Source organism: Gracilinanus agilis, chromosome 3 (genome assembly GCF_016433145.1).
Source record: "Gracilinanus agilis isolate LMUSP501 chromosome 3, AgileGrace, whole genome shotgun sequence".
In the NCBI taxonomy this organism is placed as follows: domain Eukaryota; kingdom Metazoa; phylum Chordata; class Mammalia; order Didelphimorphia; family Didelphidae; genus Gracilinanus; species Gracilinanus agilis.
Window position 1 is genome coordinate 497,420,800 of NC_058132.1, and position 22,530 is coordinate 497,443,329.

General features: G+C 39.9%; 1 protein-coding gene across 1 annotated transcript in view; it reads right to left on the bottom strand.

Annotated features, from left to right (window-relative positions):
* Positions 1 to 1,377: 1,377 nt before the first annotated feature.
* Positions 1,378 to 22,530, bottom strand: part of TGFBRAP1 (transforming growth factor beta receptor associated protein 1) — a 52,880-nt gene continuing 31,727 nt past the window's right edge. The window contains exons 7-11 of the mRNA XM_044670471.1: positions 22,020 to 22,163; positions 18,700 to 18,846; positions 17,672 to 17,831; positions 6,974 to 7,407; positions 1,378 to 4,302 (exon numbers count right to left, since the gene is read on the bottom strand). Of these exons, the coding sequence (XP_044526406.1) occupies positions 4,126 to 4,302; positions 6,974 to 7,407; positions 17,672 to 17,831; positions 18,700 to 18,846; positions 22,020 to 22,163 (1,062 nt within the window). The 3' untranslated portion in view covers positions 1,378 to 4,125. The remainder of the gene's footprint in view (positions 4,303 to 6,973; positions 7,408 to 17,671; positions 17,832 to 18,699; positions 18,847 to 22,019; positions 22,164 to 22,530) is intronic.

Consider the following 22,530-nt stretch of genomic DNA (forward strand, 5'->3'; position numbering starts at 1 on the left):
GGTGCGGGGGCGGGGGTTGAAGGGGAGGGGTGGAGCATGAATCATGTAACCATGTTAAAAATGAATATTGATAAATGTTAAAAAAAAATAAAATAAAAAAAATACATATATCAAGGATCTGTGATGGTGTTGATATAAGCACATTGTGTAGGTCAGTTGTTTCAGTCATGTGTGACTTGCTTGGCAAAGATACTGGTGTGGTTTGCCCCATTTCCTTCTCCAGCTCAGATGAGGAAACTGAGGCAGAGAAGTGACTTGCCCAGAGTCAAACACAGGTAGTGTCTGAGGCCAAATTTGAACTCCGTTCTTCCTGACTTCAAGTCCTGCATTCTATCCACTGTACCACCTAGCCACCCCGACTTCCACAGACATCCCCCCTTTAAGACTTAGAAAATGCCTTTTTAAAAAACATTTGCCTTCCATCTTAGAATCAATGCTGTTCTAAGGCAGAAGAGTGGTAAGGGCTAGGCAATGGGGGTTAAGTGACTTGCCCAGGGTTACACAACTAGGAAATGTCTGAGACCAGATTTGAACCCAGTTTCTCCCCAAGCCTAGCACTCTATCCACTGAGCCACCCAGCTGCCCCCTAGAAAATGCTTTTTGAGGAATGCTATTTCCAAAACCTTCATCACCTTGAAGCCAGAGTAGTGAAAAGCTAGGCTGGCATAAGAATGTCAGCTGAGTTCCCTTTCTTGTCCCATATTCAAAGTATTTGTAGCTTTAGATTCTGCTGAAGAGTGCAGGCTGCTAACCTTCTTTTAAGTGGCCAAGGCCATCTCCACAGGTAAGAAAGCAGCAAAGCAATTTCTCCTTTGTTGCTTATGGAGCTGGCCTTGGCCACTTAAAAGCAAGGTGGTGGATCCTTTCAGGCTGAGATAAGAACTGAAAGGTAGAAATCACTACAAGAGAGATCAAACATTCTTTCTTTTTTTTTTTTTTTAAACCTTACCTTCCATTTTAGAATCAATACTGGGTATTGGTTCTAAGGCAGAAGAGTGGTATGGGTTAAGCAATAGGGATTAAGTGACTTGCCCAGGGTCACACACCTGGAAGTGTCTGAGGCCAGATTTGAACCTAGGACCTCCTGCCTCTAGGCCCAGCTGCCCCCTAAACATTCTTTCTTAAAATGACCCTTTCATTAAATAAGGAAACTCAAGGCAGTTAATGGCAGTGAATAGTGAAAAGATCTATTGAATTTAGCAGTGAAAGTGTTCTGTTTGTAGTATAATTTAAAAAAAGATCTACCTATTTTGCAAATGCTGGGAAGAATCAATGAATGCTTTAAAGAAAAAACAACGAAAATTCCTTGGGATGCATCAATGAACAAGAAAAAGACATTACTTTGAGATTAAAAGAAAAAAAAACTTGAGAAAAACCAAGAATTAGAAGAATTTTAATAAAATCCATGTTTACATTTGTACATTTTGTGTATTTCTGGCCCTGTGTGCTGACATAATCAGAAGTCAAAAAACTGAGTAGCGAGGATAAAGGTTTCCTGCAGAGCACAAGCAGAAAAGTAGGTGATCTCTTTGTTGGATTACAGGCATTAACTTGGTCGCAAACCACAGCTAACAAACTATGCCTGCCCACCTCCCCATCCCATTTTCAAGTAGCAGCATGTTTCATTATTTTCACGGACATCAACTTTTTCACTTGAAGTTCAGATGACATTCTCTACTGCAAACAATACACCTTTTATAAACATTAATACTTTATAGGCAATAGCAGAGAAGTAGTTCATTAAAATAGCACATTATTGCCCATGTAGTATTAATGTAAACAGTTTAGATCATGCTGAATGAACCAAAGAGTTATGCAGAATCTAATGGCAAGAATGAGTGAACAAAATTTAAATTTTTCTATCCAGCAGCATGATTACAAAATAGAAGACGCCCTATTTGGAAGGACCTTTTTAAAAACAAAAAAGTCATTAAGAAAAAGGACTTCTGAGGGCACAGAAAAAAAGGACACAATTCCAAACTTTAAGATAAATCTGCATGAGACAGACCATTGTTTGTGCCAAAACCCCAATAGGGTAGAAATGGAGAATGTTCAAATCTGCTTCCTGTCTGTCTAAGGTATGTTTAAAGTCAGTTTCACAGAACTAATATTTGTTGGGTGAAAAGAAGATAATAGTCTCACCAAGACTTCTCCAAACTTCTGTGCATCCTATGGAGGGAGTGAGGTGTTCCGCATCCTTGTGTCCATTCTCCAAGGAGCATAAATTCAGACTCACAAGTTGTAATTACAACATGTGCAATAATAGAATCATTCTATAAGCAGTAGAGTCATCAGCTGTGCAAAATTCACGAGCAGGTTCTGAATTAATCACAAGTTAATTTTCATCCGATATAGTCCAGCTACAGAGCATAATTTCTTAATAATTTATTCTTCAGATAACAGAACCACAGTGAGTTGAGAGAATGGTACCATTCTCCCTGCCCCCCAAATAATGTAGTGATATTTAGTTTTTGACCCACTTGGTATTAGGAAAAGGAAAAGGGAATAGCTGATTACACTTAGGACAGGAAACATTTGTAATGGAACTAGGAATGGGTTGAACACCAAACCTTCCAAGTCTATAGTGGATGAATGGTAGTGGAGGGCACCATTTAGTATCATTAAGTATCACAGGTAGCAAAATAGTGCTTGCATTTGGAAAGTAACAGCTACATTGGTGGGTGGTTTTCTTGAATGCCAGTTCTGACTAAAACTACAACCACAAATCTGTGTCCCAGCAAAAATCTAAAAAAAAGGAGAATGCAATAATAGTGGCTTTAGATGATTATGCCAAAAACACAACATGAATTCCAAATCTTTTGAGAATGAGAAGCATTTTCACGTTTTATTAATAAACGTTAAAAAAGTATCAAGATATCAGGAGGCAAGACTGCCTTATGGTTTTTTTTTCCTTGTAGTAGTGAACAAAGCACTCATCAGGGAAGGTTATTTCTCCATCATCTGTGCAAAGGCAGCTTTCCTGAACCACTTGTTCAAATACATGAGGTCAAAATAGGCATCTCATGAAGACATCATTCCATTTGTCCCCACTGAGTGATTCCCTTTTAATGATCCAAGTTCTGGATAAGAGGTAAATTGTTAATGAAGAAAAAAAAAACAATCATAAGTAAATCAGATGGATTTAGGGGCAAACGAGAAAGTCAATGTGAATATGATTTAAGTTAAAAATAAAATCTTCTAGTCCAATATGTTAGTTGTAGAATTTCATACAGGCAGGAGGAAAAACATTTTTATAGGATGTAGGAATGGGAACTTGACCACTAAGCAGGTCGACTGATTTGATTACTGCGACTGTCTTAAAAGTTCTGAAGGTAGGTTGTTAGTTTTTGTTTTTTTAAACCAGAGGAGGCTATCCATTTCCAATGGATTAATCACATTCCATTGAGCAGAAAAACAAAATAAAACCCAAAGGCCACTGCTTAGTGGAAATCTGGCCAACCAAAAGAACAGGCTGGGAAAGGGGGAATAGTAATACCACAAAGGTGGCTCCCCAAAGCCAGCAATTTGAAAGCAAAAGTATAGTTCATGATCTATTCCTGAAAAACTGGATGTAGACCCCAAACCTGGATGTGCTATATCGACCCTGATTAATGCTGGATTTTGAGAGTGAGTGGCACAATGTGAGCCCCTCTATTCAATAAGATCTCTAAACATTGACCACTTCCTTGGATTAAAAAAAAAAAAAGAAGACGACATCTTCATCACCATGTCACATTATAGCAAAATATTTCAGTGCAAATTTATGTTCCTCAAAAGAAAGAAAGGAATTTTGTCAGTCCTGGCTTCTTCCCCCACGATTTGCCTTGATGACAAAAGAAAGGCTCATTTTTCTTTCAGAAGAAAGTAGACATTTGTTTTCAATTACTATGTACAAGGACAAGTTCACTCTTGAATGTCCCTATCTTTGATAAGGTATTTTCCATTTACATTCATAAAAAAAAGATCAGCAATTCAATGTTCATGTTTCACATCGACAGAAATCTTCCCAGCACCCAGGGTATAATCCCTTCATCTTGATTGATGTCAAGAGCAGTTGTACTCTGGTCTTTTTATCCAGCCCATTTTGTAAAGGAAGAAGTGTTTGCAAGTGCAAATGTGCCTTTTTCAAGTCCGATTGCCGGGGCTAGATGAATTAGGGTTCGTGTGTCTGCTCGCAGCACAATGAGTGTGGACCACACCACCGTTCGGATACCTGACGAACGCAGGCTCACAAAAGGGACTCTGGCACATCTGGCAAAGCTTTTTGTCTGATAGCCGCACTGGGCTTCCTTTTAATTTTATCTGCAAAAAGGAAATAGAGACCATGAATCCTATGGGTCTGCTAATAACATTTCAAATTTTGTTTTGTTTTGTTTTCTGGAGAGATCCATCAAGTGATTCTGAGTGATTTTTCCTCAGTCTCTTGAAAAGGTTAAGACAAAATGGGAGCTTTATACAAAACACCACATTAAAAAACCCACTTACAAGTTATAGACAATACTTGTAAAGTGCTTTGTACATAGCGGTACTTAATAAATGCGAGGTAGTAGTTAATGAAACTACTTTTAATTTTATAAAACCAAGCCAAGTAGAGACATGAATAGGCAATTTTCAGGTAAAGAAATCAAAAGTATCAATAAGCACATGAGAAAGTGTTCCAAATCTCTAATAATTAGAGAAATGCAAATCAAAACAACTCTGAGGTATCACCTCACACCTAGCAGAGTGGCTAAAATGAAAGAAGGGGAGAGTAATGAATGCTGGAGGGGATGTGGCAAAATTGGGACATTAATGCATTGCTGGTGGAGTTGCGAACTGATCCAGCCATTCTGGCTGGCAATTTGGAATCATGCTCAAAGGGCTATAAAAGAATGCCTGCCCTTTGATCCAGCCATACCATTGTTGGGTTTGTACCCCAAAGAGATCATAAATAAAACAGATTTGTACAAAAATATTTATAGCTGCGCTTTTTGTGGTGGCAACAAACTGGAAAAGGAGGGTATGTCCTTCAATTGGGGAATGGCTGAACAAACTGTGGTATATGCTGGTGATGGAATACTATTGTGCTAAAAGGAATAATAAACTGGAGGAGTTCCAGGCGAACTGGAGAGACCTCCAGGAACTGATGCAGAGCGAAAGGAGCAGAGCCAGAAGAACATTGTACACAGAGACTGATATACTGTGGTAAAATTGAATGTAATGGACCTCTGTACCAGCAGCAATACAATGACCCAGGACAATTCTGAGGGATTTATGGTAAAGAATGCTACCCACATCCAGAGGAAGGACTGCAGGAGAGGAAACGTATAAGAAAAACAACTGCTTGAACGTATGGGTCGGGGTGGACATGATTGGGGATGTAGACTCGAAACTACCACACCAATGCAACTATCAACAATTTGGAAATTGGTCTTGATCAAGGACACATGACAAAGCTAGTGGAAATGTGCATCGGCCATGGGTGGGGGGAGTGCGGGGGGTGAAGGGGAAAGTAGGAGCATGAATCATGTAACTATGTTAAAAATGAATATTAATAAATGTTTAAATTAAAAAAAAAAAAACAAGCCAAGTGCCAGCCAAGTTTATAGCTCTAATTGGATCAAAGCATCTCAATCTCATTCTAAAGCTTCTATTAATTTAGTCAAAGCCAGAGCTGTGAAGGATCAGGTGAATTTTCCATTTTCTTTCTTTCTCTTCATTACTTTTTTTAAAAAATCTTAAAATCCTTAGCTTCTGTCTTAGTATCAATCTAAGGGTAAATGACTTGCCTAGGGTCACATGGCTAAGAAGTATCTGAGGGCCAGAGTGGAACCTAGGTTCCCCCAACTCCAGGCCTGGAGCTCCCTCACTGACCCTCATTCTTTCATTTTCTAGGAAGGAAACAAAGGTGAAATCATTTCCCCGAGTCATACAACTAGTTACTGGCCCAGAGGAGAGAATTTGGGAAAAGGTTCTGAGACATTTCTGCAATTGGCACAGGTGAGCCCTGTTTTTCCTAAAATGCCAAGTTACTGTGAGTATAGCCAAGCCGGCTTGTCTAACGTCCTGGGCCTTCTGTGTACCAGGTGCTATGCCGAGCACTGGGGACACAAAAATGGCAAGGGGGCAGCTGGGTAGCTCAGTAGATAGGGAGTCGGGCCCAGAGATGGGAGTCCTAGGATCAAGTCTGGCCTCAGACACTTCCTCACTGTGTGGTTCTGGGCAAGTCACTTCACTCCCACTGCCTAGCTCTGATTGCTCCTCTGCCTTGGGAGTCCATACACAGTAAGGGTTCTAAGACAGAAGGTGAGGGTTAAAAAAAAAATAAACAAAAACAAAAAAAGGCAAAAAAAGGCTTCTGCTCCCAAGATATTCCCTGTCTAATGGAGAAGCTAACAAGCACAGGCAGGCTCTAGATCCAAGATAAACTAGAGATGATGTTGGAGGGAAGGCACTAGGTAGAGGTCATTGGGATTCTTCCTGTAGAAGATAGGATTCGAGCTTGGTCTTAAGAGAAAACCAGGGAAGTTGGGAAGCAGAGATGAGGGATGGCCGAGGAAAAGCTCGGCGGTGGGAAATGGAGAGTCTTCTATGAGAAACAGAGTGATGCCGCCACTCCCCTCCTCAGTTTCTGGGAGCTACCCCATAAACACTACAAGTCTGAATGTAGACTTAGTTTTGAATGATCATGACTACAGAGAGGAAGAATCACAAAGGAAGTCACTAATAAACACGTAAATTAAAAAATGAAAAGAAACAAGCGGCAGTTGTGTGGCATGGGAGCGTCATGCTGAGCCTACAGTCAGGAAGATCCTGGCCTGATTCACGTCTCAGATGCGGCTAGCAGCATCTGCTCCATCAGCTTCCCTTTTGTAAAACGAGGGGCTGGACACACTCGATTCTAAGGGCCTTCCTGGCTCTGAGCTCCGGGTGCCGTGACCGGAGAAGCAGCCCCCCTTCCCCCGGGCACCGCAGGCCCCACTGCAGCCCTCACCTTGTCATGCTTGTAGAGTAAGTTCTCGGCGCTGGCCAAGCCCAGCGCGGCCTGCGTCATCCTCCTGGTGTGGAGGCTTTCCCTCAGCGCCCTGGTGAGGAAGGGGGCCAGGAGCTGAACGGACCAGCCGTCTGGAACCAGCTCCAGCACCCGAGCCGCGTCGAACTCGGCCGCGTGGAGGTTCAGGAGGTCCACGGCGGCCAGCGCCAGGTCACAGGCGGGAGGCCCCGGCTCTAGGTAGATGGAGAGCAGCATGTGAAAGAGGCGCCGGCGGTATGGAGCGTCCCTCCCCTGCGAGCTCCATAGGCAGTAGTCCCGGGCCGCCGAGAAGTCCTTCAGCTCATGCACCAGGATGTGAAGGGCCTTGTCGTGCTCCTCCAGCTTCCCGTGTAATATGGCGCTCTCCATGTGGAGGCTGGTCCCCTGGATTTTATCTGTCAAAGGGAATGAGCCATTTAAAAATCAGGCAGGCAGAAGCCTGCAGGAGCACCTGGCCAATAGAGTACTTCTCCCTGAGTTCCCATCCCACCCAACATGCCTTTCTGTGCCCGTTACTATAAGAACCTGGGAAAGGAAAACTCACTGCAGGAACACCTAGCCAGGAGACAGCAGAGGTTGCTATATGCTGCCATCTAGATGACTTACTCAATGTTTTCATGCACATTCATGCTTAGTGTGTAGGTCCAAAACCAGGAATAAAATATTCTATTATGATTACAAATGATCTTGGAATGGATACTTTTCAAAATTTCAGAAGCAGGGGCATCAAATATTTCAGCAAAGGCCTGGGGAGAACTCAGGATTACAGGTTCACCAATAACCTCCAATTCTAACAAAAAGTCTTTCACTTACTTTGAGTAGGCATTGCCATATACAAAAAGCCATCTCAAATGAGGATCAAAATGAGGTAATATTTGTAGAGTATCTCGCGCTGTGCAGGCACAAAAGAAGTACTATATAAATGCTTATTCCCTTCCCCATTCCTTCCCTTCATTTTTGCTTATTCTCTACCTTTACCATACATTAGAAAAGTAATATAGGCCTGAATAATCCATTCACTGACTCCTGATCCAATGCCAACCTATGGTTGCTTTGGCAGAATGTAAAATGATTTAATTGAGTAAATCTACCTATTTAAATTATTGCTAAAGATATTCTTCTATCTCTTCAATCTAGTCTTTCACATTAAAAGAAGCAACATAATCTGATGGGAAAAAAATGAAAACCTGAGTTCTAATTTCATTTCTACCCTAGGTAAGTTGTATAAGTGACTTCATTTCTTGCCTAAAACACCTCCAGTATAAAATGGGGAGAGTAATAAAGGGGCCCTTCCTATGGTGAAGAGAGGTTCACAGGACAGATGGGGAAGGAGAACAGAATTATAGTCGATACAGTTAGGTACATGTAACAGTGGTCTAAGTGGGACAGGTGTAAGACCTTTCTAAATGTATTCCCTCAGGTTCATTTTGTCTCTCTGGCCCTCCCTGTTCTTCCAGCCTGTCACTGCTGCTCTGGCTCTTACTTTTTTGCCTTTAAGAGACTTTCCCAGTTCAACTCTCTGCTGTTCTCCTCTCCGAATCTCTTCCCCATCCGAATCTCTTCCCCATTCTCTCACTGCTGAAGACTTGCTAAATTCCAACCCAATTCCCGCCATCTGCCCTTCTCTATTCAAGTCAAGCCAACATTTATTAAGAGCCTGCAATATGTCAGCAACTGTGCTAAGCAACAGACACACAAAGAAAGGCACAAATGGTCCCTGCTCTCAAGGAGCTTCTGGTCTAACTGGAGAGAGACAACCAGCTTCACATAGCCTGCACACACAGAATCTGTGGGACACACACACACAGGACATAATCCACCTAACATGCATGCTACCTCCATGTCATTCTATGTCACATAAGCTATATATACGATACAGATATTTTATGTACATACACACATCTACTCTGTCATGTATAGCTTGTTTGTAGTTGTATGTATTGTCTCTTTCCCATTAGACTGTGAGCTAGTATATGTGTATATGAAATTACATATATAAATATCCATATTTATAAATGTGTGTATGTATATGAGTATCACATTTTTTTCTATGTGAGTGTAACATACACACACACACGATAAACTGGAGATACTTATTTTTTTTTTAAACCCTTACCTTCCCTCTCAGAATCAATATTAAATTTCAGTTCTAAGGCAGAAGAGTGGTGAGGGTTGGGCAATAGGACCTAAATGACTTTGCCCAGAGTCACACAGCTAGGAAGTATCTGGAGCCAAATATGAACCCAGGACCTTCCCTTCTTTAGGCCTGGCTCTCAATCCACCGAGTTACCTAGCTACCCCCACTGGAGATATCCTTAAAGGAAAGGCACAAACTTGCAGAAGGTGGGATATGAGCTTAGACTTGAAGGAAGCCAGAGAGTCCAGGAGTGAAGGACAGCCTATAGACTCTGAGAATTCACAGAGTGGCACAGAAGTGAAGTCAAATCCTCTTGTATGAACAACGAAAAGGAGGCCAGTGTCACTGTATCAGAGAGTATTTGGAAAGGAGAAAGGCACAAAAAGACAAGAAAGTCAGGAGGGGGCCAGGTTAAGAAGGGTTTTAAAAGTCAAACAGAATTTTACATTTGCTCCTTCTGGTTAAAGAGAACTGCTGGAGTTTACTGAATAGAGAGTTAACACGGTCAAACCTATGTTTCAGGAAGATCAGAGAAATGAGTGAGGATGGACTAGAATGGGGAGAGACCAACCAGAAAGCCATTGTGGTAACACAGATGTGAAATAATAAGGACTTGCACCAGCATGGTGGCAGTGTCAGAAGAGAGAAAGAACTATATATGAGATGTTATTGAAGGTATAAATGACAGGATTTGTCGACTGATTGATTGGATAGGGAAGTTGGGAAGAACTTGGAGGTTGGAGGGAGAGAAGAGAATAAGTTGTTCTGGACATATTTCATTTGAGGTGTCTAAAGAACATCCAATTTGAAATATCTAATAGGCGATCCGAGATTTGAGACCAGAGGTCAGAAGAAATGTTAGGGGTGGATAAATGGATCTGAGAATGATCTGCATGGAGATGATAATTGAATATATAAGAGCTACTGAGATCACCAAGTGAAATAGTGTAGGAGAGGGGAGCCCAGGACAGAGCCTTGAAGGACCCACGGTCACTAGGTGTGATCTAGATAAAAGGAGTCATAGTCAGACAGACAGGAGGACCAAGAGAGCAGAATCATGAAATTTTAGTGAGAAAAGACTATCAAGAGAAGGGGATCAAAAATAGTAAAAGCTAGAAAGATAAGGATTAAGACTACTAGTTATGGTGACTAAGAGATCACTGGTAATTTAAGAGAGCAGTTTCCACTGAATAATGTCAGAAGCCAGACTGCAGTGAGTTTAAAAAAAAAGTGAAAGGAAGTGGGAGCATGGAGAATTGATGATTTTGATAAGTTGAAGCATGAAAGAGAGGAGAGATAGGGGACAATAGCTAGCAGGGATGGCTTTTTAAGGATGGAGATATGAGTGTGTTTGTATGCAGCAGAAAAACATCCAGCACACAAGGAGAAACTGAAGATTAATGAGCATTGGGATAACAGAAGGAACAATATTTTAGAAAAGGGGAAGGAATGGGAATCATCTGTGCATTTGGAGGGGTTTGCTTTGACAAAGAAAAGGGCCATTTCTTCATATGAAATGTGAAGTGGAAAAAATAGTGGCAGAAGCAACTGAATGATGTAAAGGGAGAGGGCACTGTTTGGAGATGATCTCCATTTTTTCAATGAAAAAGAGGCAAAGTTCTCAGTTGAGAGAGTAGAGGGAGAGAAAGGGACCATGTGACGTTTGAAAAGATCTAGAAAAGACACTGTCAGAACTGAGACAGTGAATCTGAGAAAACTACAGAATTGTGTTGACTATGGGTCCACAATAAATTTTTGCTATCTCGAAGGGATCCTGAGAGCTACACAGTAATGCTTCTGTTCTCTCCTGACACTCTATATACTTCCCTCAGATGCTGATCCCTACTGGTCTCAAGCCACCTATTCCCATTCATTTTCAGTATAGGATTTTACTTCCTATTTTATTGAGGAAATCAAGACTATTAATCATGATCTCTCTCTTCTTTCTATTTCACAATTCAAAACTCCACTCCATTAGCCTCTGCTCAGTCATTTGCTCCACTACCTGAAGTAGAGGTGGCCTTTTCCTTGATGAGTCCAACCCCTCTACTTGAGCCCTCCTTTCCATAAAGATTGCCCTTTCAGTCATTTCTTTGCTTTTTTTCAATTGCTCCTTATATATGGGCTCCTTCTCTGTTGTCTACAAACAGAATGTTTGTCTCCCCATCATCAAAAACAAAACAAAAAATTATTTGACTCTACCAGATCCTCAAGCTATCATTTTATATTTCTTCTCTCTTTTACAGTTAAACTCTTGGGAGCGGAGGGGGAAAGGGGGGTCTACACTCACTGTTACCAACCTCTGCACCTCATACTCTGATTTAAAAAAATCTTTTTATTCTGAATTTAAATATCAAAAAAGAGCATTTACATGAATACAGAACAAAAAAAGAGAACTCCATATGAAACCATGACTCTCCATTTCACATCACTTACTTTATTAAAAAGTATATGATGGGGGGCAGCTGGGTAGCTCAGTGGAGTGAGAGTCAGGCCTAGAGACAGGAGGTCCTGGGTTCAAACCCGGCCTCAGCCACTTCCCAGCTGTGTGACCCTGGGCAGGTCACTTGACCCCCATTGCCCACCCTTACCAATCTTCCACCTATGAGACAATACACCGAAGTACAAGGGTTAAAAAAAAAAAAAGTATATGATGGGGGCAGCTGGGTAGCTCAGTGGATTGAGAGTCAGGCCTAGAGACGGGAGGTCCTAGGTTCAAATCCGGCCTCAGACACTTCCCAGCTGTGTGACCCTGGGCAAGTCACTTGACCCCCATTGCCTACGCTTACCACTCTTCCACCTATAAGTCAATACACAGAAGTTAAGGGTTTGAAAAATAAAAAAAATAAAAATAAAATAAAAAAAGTATATGATGAATTTTATGAGTCACACCCAAAACTGTCCTGAGTATCTGTGTCTCCCTCCAAATCTTCTTTTGTTCTCTTCTGCACATTTCCACAATGTCTCAATGGGTCTACTTCTTTTCTTTAGGGGGAAGGCAGCTCAACTAAAAATAGAGACAAAAAACCCAATGCACTTATAAGCCCTTTGTAATCTGGCTGCTGAGCCTACCAAGGACTGAAACTGACTTCCCAATAATCTGAAATGTTGAGTCAATGGTATTTTCTCAGCCTTCAACCTCCTTGGACCTGATTTCTGACACTATTCAGAAACCTTTTTCAATGCTAGATATTCTTTCCTGATTTTTGTCCACGCATCTTTCTTTGGTCAATCTCCTTTGTTCTCTCTCATGTTCCTGCTTTCTCAGTTTAATCATCAGTAAAATACGATTAAACAATATTTGCAGTGCTTACCTCACAGTCATTATAAAGCTCAAAGTATTTAAAAACCTATATAAATACTAGCTATTATTTATGATCTCTATTCCAATTTTATGAAAATTTGTATATTTGCCCCTAATCTCTCTCCTGAACTATGGTCCTATGTTCTCTGTTGTCTCTAAACATGTCCACCTAGATTTCCCATTGGCATCTCAAACTCAACATCTCCAAAATACCTTGTCTTCTCCAATAAGTACACTCAAATTCCAATTTCTCTTTCTGCTGAAAGCACTCTGATACTTCCAATCACCAAAGTTCTCTACCTCAAGAACCAATTCATTCCTCTCCCTCACACTTTTAAATCAAATTAGTTGCAAAGTCTTGGGTAAACCTTGGTGTGTTATATCCATTCTCTCTTCTACTCTTATGGCCACCACCTTATTTCTTGTCTGGATTTGCATGACTTCTTAGTGGTTCCTAGGTTCCTTTCCTTCATGTTTTCCCCTTCCCAATTCATCCTCCCTACACCTGCTGAAATAATCTTAAGGTAAATATCTGACCATGTTATTATCCTGCTCAAAAAAATCTTTGGTAAACAATGTAGTTAAAATCAGAAGGGAAACAACAAACTGGAAAAAAATCTTTATAACAAAAAACTCTGACAGGGGTCTAATTACTCAAATATACAAGGAGTTAAAGCAATTGTATAAAAAAATCAAGCCATTCCCCAATTGATAAATGGGCAAGAGACATGAATAGGCAATTTTCAGGTAAAGAAATCAAAAGTATCAATAAGCACATGAGAAAGTGTTCTAAATCTCTAATAATTAGAGAAATGCAAATCAAAACAACTCTGAGGTATCACCTTACACCTAGCAGATTGGCTAAAATGAAAGAAGGGGAGAGTAATGAATGTTGGAGGGGATGTGGCAAAATTGGGACATTAATGCATTGGTGGTGGAGTTGTGAACTGATCCAACCATTCTGGCTGGCAATTTGGAGCTATGCTCGAAGGGCTATAAAAGAATGCCTGCCCTTTGATCCAGCCATACCATTGTTGGGTTTGTACCCCAAAGAGATCATAAATAAACAGATTTGTACAAAAATATTTATAGCTGCGCTTTTTGTGGTGGCAAAGAACTGGAAAAGGAGGGTATGTCCTTCAGTTGGGGAATGGTTGAACAAACTGTGGTATATGCTGGTGATGGAATACTATTGTGCTAAAAGGAATAATAAACTAGAGGTATTCCAGGTGAACTGGAAAGACCTCCAGGAACTGATGCAGAGCGAAAGGAGCAAAGCCAGAACATTGTACACAGAGACTGATATACTATGGTAAAATCGAATGCAATGGACTTCTGTACCAGCAGCAGTGCAATGATCCAGGACAATTCTGAGGGATTTATGGTAAAGAACGCTGCCCACATTCAGAGGAAGAACTGCAGGAGAGGAAACATAAGAAAAACAACTGCTTGAACGCATGGGATGAGGTGGACATGATTGGGGATGTAGACTCGAAACTACCACACCAATGCAACTATCAACAATTTGGAAATAGGTTTTGATCAATGAAACATGTTAAAACCAGTGGAAATGTGCATCGGCCATGGGTGGGGGAAGAGCGGGGGGTGAAGGGGAAAGTAGGAGCATGAATCATATAACCATGTTAAAAATGAATATTAATAAATGATTTAAAAATTAAAAAAAGATTGACTTGCTGAAAAAAAAATCTTTGGTGGCTCCCTATTACCTTTAAGATAAAATATATTCTTCTTGGAAGGCCTTAAAACCCTCCATAGTCTACCTTTCCATATTTATTTCCTATTACTCTTCTTTACACAATCTATTTCTTTTCTGGCCAAATTGACTTACTAATTGCTTCCCACACTTGATACCCAATCTTATTCCTCCATGTCTTCGCACAGACTTTCCCCCAGTGCCTGAAAATGCACTCCTTCCTCACCCCATCCTTTCAGAAGTTTAAGCATGCTTCAAGGCCAATGTATCACCACCTTGGTGATTTCCCTAGTTGTTAATGCTCTCTCTCATTGCAAATTATCCCCTTACAATCATGTTATAGTTCTCTGCTAGAATGTTAGATACACAAGGACAAGCAATGATTCATTTTCTTATCTTCAGCACTTACTATAGTGTCTTGCACATAGTAAATAATAATGTTATTAAAAGTAATAGCATTACTTATATATAATAATATAGTAATTGTATATTAGTAACAATATCATTAGTAAATAAAAATTAATACATGATGGATTTGAATTTCTAATTTTTGAGTTATTTCATATAGAATTACATATATCTATATGAATATAACCCAAAGATGAATCAATTTGACAAATGAATAAAATCTATTCTATGTAAGGCAAGAAGAACTGAAAGGGACCTAACTGGTCATTTAGTTTAATCCCTTCATTTAATAGATGAGGAAACTGAAGCAAAGAATCAGTGACTTATCCAAGATATAAGTAGTAAGTTGAAGAGAATAGATTTGAACCTAGGTCCTCTGTCACCAAATGACACTCTTTCCACTATATTGCACTGGCTCTAGCTATATCAAGATGAAAGAGGGCATAGTCACTCTCCTCAAAAATCTTACAACATAATAAAAGGAGATGGCATATACAATAACTTTAACATATGGCTAAATGTGATAAGAGCACACAAAGGAAAGATCCAAACAAAGTGTTATGTTAAGTTGGAAGAAAGAATTATCATGGTTGGTGAGAATCAGGGAAGGTTTCACAGAAGATGTATCACCTACCTTGGATCTGGAAGGGAGATATTTAAATAGACAGAGAAGGGATAGGCGGGCCCATTCCAGGCAAGAAAAAGTGTTAGAAAAGGCACAGAAATGAGAAAGTGAAGCGCATGAATGGGGGCAGGTGTCTTTGGTCGAGTTTGACTGTAGCACTGAATTCATAAAGTGAAACAGCAGTGTGAAATCAGTTAGAAAGCTATTATGGGGCCAACAATGAGGAAGGTCTTGAATATCAAGAGAGAATCTGAAGCTTTATGCATGTATTAGAAACAAATGTTTTTAATAATCTATCTTCTATAAAGTGCTTTATTGAGTATTTAACATATAATTACTTATTTTCACTAACTTACCTAAAAAGTTTTTTTTCAATAGTATAAACATAGGACTTTACATGTAGTTATATTCATTTTTCTTTTGGACCAGACCTGTCAGTGGAACTCTAAGATGAGGAAACTCCATCAATACAAACTGGCACCTTTGCAGCAATTTAGTCTTGGAATAACTTCTGAGGTCCCAGAGGTTGATTTGCCCAGAGTCACACAGGCAATACGTGTCAAAGGCAGAGCTTGAACCCATGACTTCTTGAACCTGAGACCAGTACTCTATCTATTATGACATGTTGCCTCTCCATTAATGTTAATAATATTAATCAATAACATTACAATTGAAGCGTCCCATTTACATTTGCACGGAGCCTTACATTTTACAAAGGACTTTCAAACATATCTGTCTGGATCCTCACAACACATCTGTGAGGAAGGGAAGGCAATTACTATTCTCATTTTACAGATTAGGAAACTGAGTTTCAGAGAGGTTGAGTGATTTTCCTTAGGTTACATAGTGAGTGAGGAAGCTGAGATAACAACTTAGGTCTTCTAAAATGAAGTTCAGGTCAGTTTCTACTATGATATGGTCATTCTCCATATGAACACATCTATATATAACAGGAGTTTTAGGACAGTTTTTCTCTCACATGACGTAGGTTTTGAGGGCCTTCAAAGAAAAATCACTATATAAACATTACTCAGATTAATTTAGTTATTAACAAATATAAATTTTACAAATCAATGGAGCCAAGTAACTACATGGCTCAGTGAATAAAAAGGCAGGCCTGGAGATGGGAGATTCTAGGTTCAAATTTGGCTTCAGACACTTCCTAGCAGTGTGTCTCTGGACAAGTTACTTAACCCCCATTACCTAGCTCTTCTGCCTTGGAACCAATACTTAGTATTGATTCTGAGACAGAAGTGAAGGGTTTAAAAAGAGCAAGCAAGCAAGAAAGAAACCATGGAATTCAATGTGAAATGTTCATCAAATGCAGTTATTACCACTAAACCTCATGCTTATAGCTGGCCAACTGGTTTGCAGTCCTAGAATATTGTCATTTAGAATACCAGGGGAACATGTTACTAGTGGACTGAGCTACATGGTAAAGTGGTTGGTTTGAGGAAATTAATTGGAGAGATGTAAAAAAATTATTCCTCCAAAAAAAAGCAGGCAGCAAGTCATCAGCTCAAAGAGAAAGGAATGGAGTTGGTGGCTTGAGGTGGTTTGGAATAGTTGCTAAGAAAAATAGATTAAGTTAAGAAAAGATTAATTAAAGGATTTATAAAGAGTCAAAGCTGAGGTTGGCATGAATTTGTAGCATGACTACTCAGTGGTTTTGTGATGTCCTTCAAAAGCACTCAGCAACTTGGAAATAGCTGGTATCAACAGGTGAAAGTATGATTCATGTGGTGCCTTTAAACAAGAGACCAGAACTATTAGTACTAGAGTACTACTAAAAAGTCAGGCTTCCTTCCCTTCCCCTTCTTTTTCTAGGTCAGGGGGTAAGAGTATCATAATCCACTTTTTCAGGTCAGATTCAGAAGAAAGTAGCATAGCAAGCATCAAAAAAGATTCCACACAGATTCAACCCTAAATCTTATGCTATGATTCATGGAAATATCGGTGATCAATCATGCCAGTTCTTTAACCTGGAAAACAAACACTAAGTAGGGCAGGGGCTTAAGATGCCCATATCTCTGCTTCTTGTAAATCCAAATCAATTCAGTATTTATTGAGCAAAGATCAAGACTTTGTGCAAAGTGAGAGATTACTACACTTGGAAACATCAGAGAGGCAACTGTATTTTTGGGAGAGGATGTGGTCAAATGGTGGAAAAAATGCTGGACTCTTGAGCATCTAAGTTTAAGGCTAAACTCAAAGGCTTAACCAGCTATATGATCTTGGGCAAATCTTATATCCTGTCTCAGTTTCCTCATCTGTAAAATGGGAACAAGAGCACCCTCATTACCTGCCTCAAAGGGCAGGGAGGAAATTAATTGGAGAGATATAAAAACTGAGGGAGAGAGAAGTTTGTGAATGGAAAGCACTCTGTAGATGTGAGTTACTACTCCAGGAAGTAGAGAGAAAATAATAAGTAGATAGGAAACAGAATGCTCTTGAGATGAAGTGGATCTTACCTATCAGACAGTGGACTTTGTAGAGATCAGATTTTTGAAGGAGACTCCGTAGCTTTGCCTGAGTTTCAGTCACTTCAGCACAGTTACCATTTGCACTGGGCTTCTGCTGAAGCACTTTCTCTAGATAGAGGATGGCTAAGTGGGTGTGATACTCTTCTTTCTGCAGAAAAGGAGGGACATATGAATGATAAACACCTGGCCACAGAAAACAAAACAACCCCATTTTTAGCTGAAATCATTAATACTAATTAATAAAAACTCCCAAGCATTCTACATGGTATGGCATTTCAAGGTTTACAAAACATGTCTCCCATCTCCAACCCTTTTATAAAAATTACACAGAACAAACTTGTGACTTCAAAGCTCTTCTAAAAACCACAACCTAGGGAGAGGGAAAGAACATGAAATATGTAACTATGGGAAAATATTCAAAATAAAACTTAAAAAAATAAAAATAAAAACCACAACCTAAATAAGGTGAATTAGAAATATTTGGGGAAGAAATCTGCTTCTTGTAATGGAACTTTTTTAAATAGGAATTCACTTAGGCTCTGTAGAAGAATTCAAATAAAACCAACATTACAGTGATTGTTCTGGAAAAATCAAGAAAGTCAAATTATCCAGACTTACAACATCTCTCAGTCCTTTCAAGGAAGTAATAAGACAAAGATGTGGAAGGAACAAAAAAAGCTGAATGGAGGCAGAGTGAGCTAAGAGCCCATTAGAACATATGTCTCAAGGTCTTCATGTCCCTAGGCCTCTTGGAATCATCCAGACATCCCATTAAGTATTTACTGAGTACCTATAAGGTACACAGGATAGTTGGTACAATTTTACTCAGTGTGCTCTGTAAGAAATTCTGTAATCTATTCAGCCTCTTCCCATAATTACTCTAAAAGTATATCCTGTACTTTTTTTTTATGGAATCTTAGACTTTACAAGGACAACTAAAGTCATCCAATCCATCCTCTTACCCAGTGCATCAAGAGCATCACAGAGAGAAGACTAAGAATTTTTGAAGCACTTACTTGCACTCTCCTGTCCACGACTAGATGTTCCAGGTACTTAATAATAGACTTAGGATATTTTTTAAGGCAGTTGATGATATCATCTGGGTTAAAGTTATTTTTTTGCTCCTCTTCCAAAGGTCTCTTGGTAAAAATCTGAACTCCAACCTGAAATTTTAGATATTAAGATTTTCAAAGTCACCTATTATGTGCCAGGCACTGTGCTAACCATTTTTAGAAAGATCATCTCATTTCATCCTCTCAACAATCCTGGGAGGTAGTTGCCATTAAAATCCCCATTTTACAGTTCAGGAAATTGAGGTAGCCCCACAGGGGCACATAGCTAAGCTAATAAGTGCCTGATGGTCCAGTACTAAAAATAAATGTTAGACAGGAAGAATGAAGGATTGATTTTATCATGGGTTTGACAATATGAAGAGTACAACTTTGATCACTCCACGGGTCACCTAGGAATGACAATGTCCTCTTTCTGAAAGATTATAAGAAAAAAAAATTGGCCATTCAATAGAATAAATTCTCCATTCTCTGCATATAAATTATCCATATAGATTTGTGAACTGTTTTAAATGGCAAATGTATAAATAGGCTGGTTCTGCCAGTCACCTTCTTTCTTTCTTTTTTTAAACCCTTACCTTTCTTCTTAGAATCAATATTGTGTGTTGGTTCCAAGGCAGAGGAGTTGTAAGGGCTAGGCAACGGGGGTTAAGTGACTTGCCAGGGTCACACAGGTGGGAAGTGTCTGAGTCCAGGTTTGAACCCAGGACCTCCCGTCTCTGGGCCTGGCTTTCAATCCACTGAGCCCCTAGTTGCCACCCTGTCACCTTTCCTGAGAAACCTTTGTTATAATTATATTGTTATTGAAATAACAAGAGAAATCTAATAACAAAGGCTTCTCAGGAAAGGTTTTTGCAGGAAAGTGAGGTGAGAAGTGAAAATCATAACTAAATGAAAAACCTCATAGAATGATTTTTGGATTATTTACTCTTTTGAATTTTTTTATATCACTATCTTCCTCTGCTAGACAACATACTTGACTACTTAGAACTATTATTAGTCCTCATAATACCTGTAAGTATTTTCAATGTAGCAGGTTTAAGCAATTTACACAAGACCATGGAAAGATGAGGAAATGAGCTTTTGGATGGTCAAGCATGGGAAAATACCAAAGAAATGTGCTGATATTGTTGAAAGCAAGACACATGAGTTTCTGGGAAGAGAGAACTCATTTGTTGCAAAAGTACTCTTCAAGTTTCCTCACTCACTGACTAAATGTCTGAAGTACCATGAGTCCAAGGTTGACACTTTAAAACTGCTCATAGAATATATAGTGTACAATGTTTCCATCAATGGCCATCAACAACTTGCATATCCTCTTTGAAAATAGCTCTTAAGGTATGTGGCATAATTGTTGCAAATTCTGCACTGAACTACCCAAGGGTATTGAAATGCAGGACAACCTGTCCCAGATAAGAAGCTAGCCCCCACTAGACCGCAGGCTTCGTCCCCACAGCCCAATGTGAGCTCAGGTAGTTCTGTGCTTTTCTTGGAGGGAAGAGACATTTCCCCACTTTTTTGAATCAATGTCTGTTCTGCTTTCTGACTATATTGAAAAGACTTCTACGAGTCTCCCGGCCTCTAATCCAATCTAGCCTCTATCCTCTTAGCTGTCAGAGTGATTTTCCTAAAGTAAGGCTCACTGTGTCAATCCATCATTCAATTATCTCTGGCAGCTCTTTATTACCTCTAAAATCAAGTATGAAATCCTCAGTCATGTAATGCCCCTCACAACCTGGCCCCTTTTTTTACCTTTTCCATCTCCTTATACTTGATTCCCTGTCATGAACTTTATGATCCAGTTTCACCAGTCTACTTGTTTTCCTCAAATATGACATTTCATCTCCCAACAGCACCTTCACAGCAGCTGTTCCTGTCCTGCGTACTCCCCCCAAAACACTCTGCTCCCTCCCCTCTACCTACTTCCTGCCTCCCCAGCTTCCATGACTCCAGTCCAATCATATCCTATGCAGGCCTTTTTTGGTCCTCCTTGGTATGTGTGTTTCCCCTCTGAGACTCCCTTCCTTCTACTGTCTCCCATGTTTTATGCAGTTACTTACCTGAGAGCTCCTCCTCATGAGGCAGGATGGCACTCTTGCCTTTCTGTGTAAATCCAGTACTTCCCACCATGCCTAGTACTCACAAGAGCTCACTAAATGTTGGCTAATTGGGCTATGGCAGCACAAAGTGCCCCCATCCTGGCATGACCACACTTCAAACCTTCCCACTTTTCTCTCCTTTTTCTCCCACTTCTCTGCCTCTCCTCATCCCCTCCCCAAGGCATCACAGCCCCAAGCTCTGGTCTGCAGGACTTAGCAATAGTAATAGGAATGGCAGGCAGGATGGATGATGGATTCCGGGTGCTAATGTACCTAGTATGCAGGACTGACACATTTCTGGATCACCCAGCTGAAATTTATTTCTGTTCTACCCTCTCGTTTAGGGAGCCAAGCAATGGAATGCTATCATTCATTCCAATTTTGCTCCAGCCCACTGGAGGTAGGGAGAAAATGACAGACTTTAACCTATAAGGAGACATTTGAAAAAAAAAAAGGCTTGTGTATGTCCACCTCCAGAAAAAGAACTGATAAACAGAAACAAGCAAGACATTAAATTTCATATATATGTACATGTTTTTGTCAAATGAAACCTTTTCTTTTTTTTTTTTAAACCCTTACCTTCCGTCTTGGGGTCAATATTGTGTATTGGCTCCAAGGCAGAAGGGTGGTAAGGGCTAGGCAATGGGGGTCAAGTGACTTGCCCAGGGTCACACAGCTGGGAAGTGTCTGGGCCAGATTTGAACCTAGGACCTCCCGTCTCTAGGTCTGGCTCTCAATCCACTGAGCTTCCTAGCTGTCTCCAAATGAAACCTTTTCTAATAAGGGGAGAGGAGAGAGGGAAGGAGATAGTTGGGAATTTTAATTTAATAAACAAAAAAGTTTACTAAAAAGAAAATAAATGGGATAATGTACAAATAATAATTGGTGAAGCAAAAAAGGAAGGGGGTGAGGGGCATTTTAAAGAGAAAGCTACAAAACATGACCTGGCTGTACTGTCCTTATAGGAATGATTTGCCCCAAGAAGTAAATCAGTTGCTCTGAAATAGAGTACTTACCTAAATGCTTAAGTTAAAATGTGTAAAGGGGAAGTGTTATGGGGGAATAAAGTAACTTATAAGTCAGAAAGTAGCTCAGGATTTTTTTCTCTAAAAATAATATTTTTTTTCTCTTGACCAAAAAAAAAGAGGCTATCTATGAAACACGAACCTCTTCACTTTTCTGCAATACCCACTCAGCATATTTCCATACTAGTTCTTGGTCTAAGCAGTAGGTTAGAAAATCAACAATATATTCATAAAGGTCTGACCGAGTAGAGTCATGAATTTCTCCGTTCACAATGTTCACCCATAACTGGAAGAAGGAAAAGAAACGGAAAGTTAATTAACTATACATTTTCTGAATTAGCTCAAATAAGTTTAGGGCACTTTGTCTTTTTTTTTTTCTTTTTGAGTTTTATTTATTTTTGTGACATCAGCATCACTTCCCCAGCAATTCCTGTCCTCCCCAACAGAACCTTTGCATATAATAAAGATGTACAATTAAACAAAACAAGGCAGCATATGCCATATCTGTACCCTGCGTCTACTACCTCTCTAAAGGAAGCAGGGATTACCTATTTTTACCTCAACATCATCTATGACTATCTAAGAGCACTGTGTATGTAGCTTCAGCCTAGGGGCTCCTCTCACAAAGCATCGATATGCAGACCTTTTCCTGG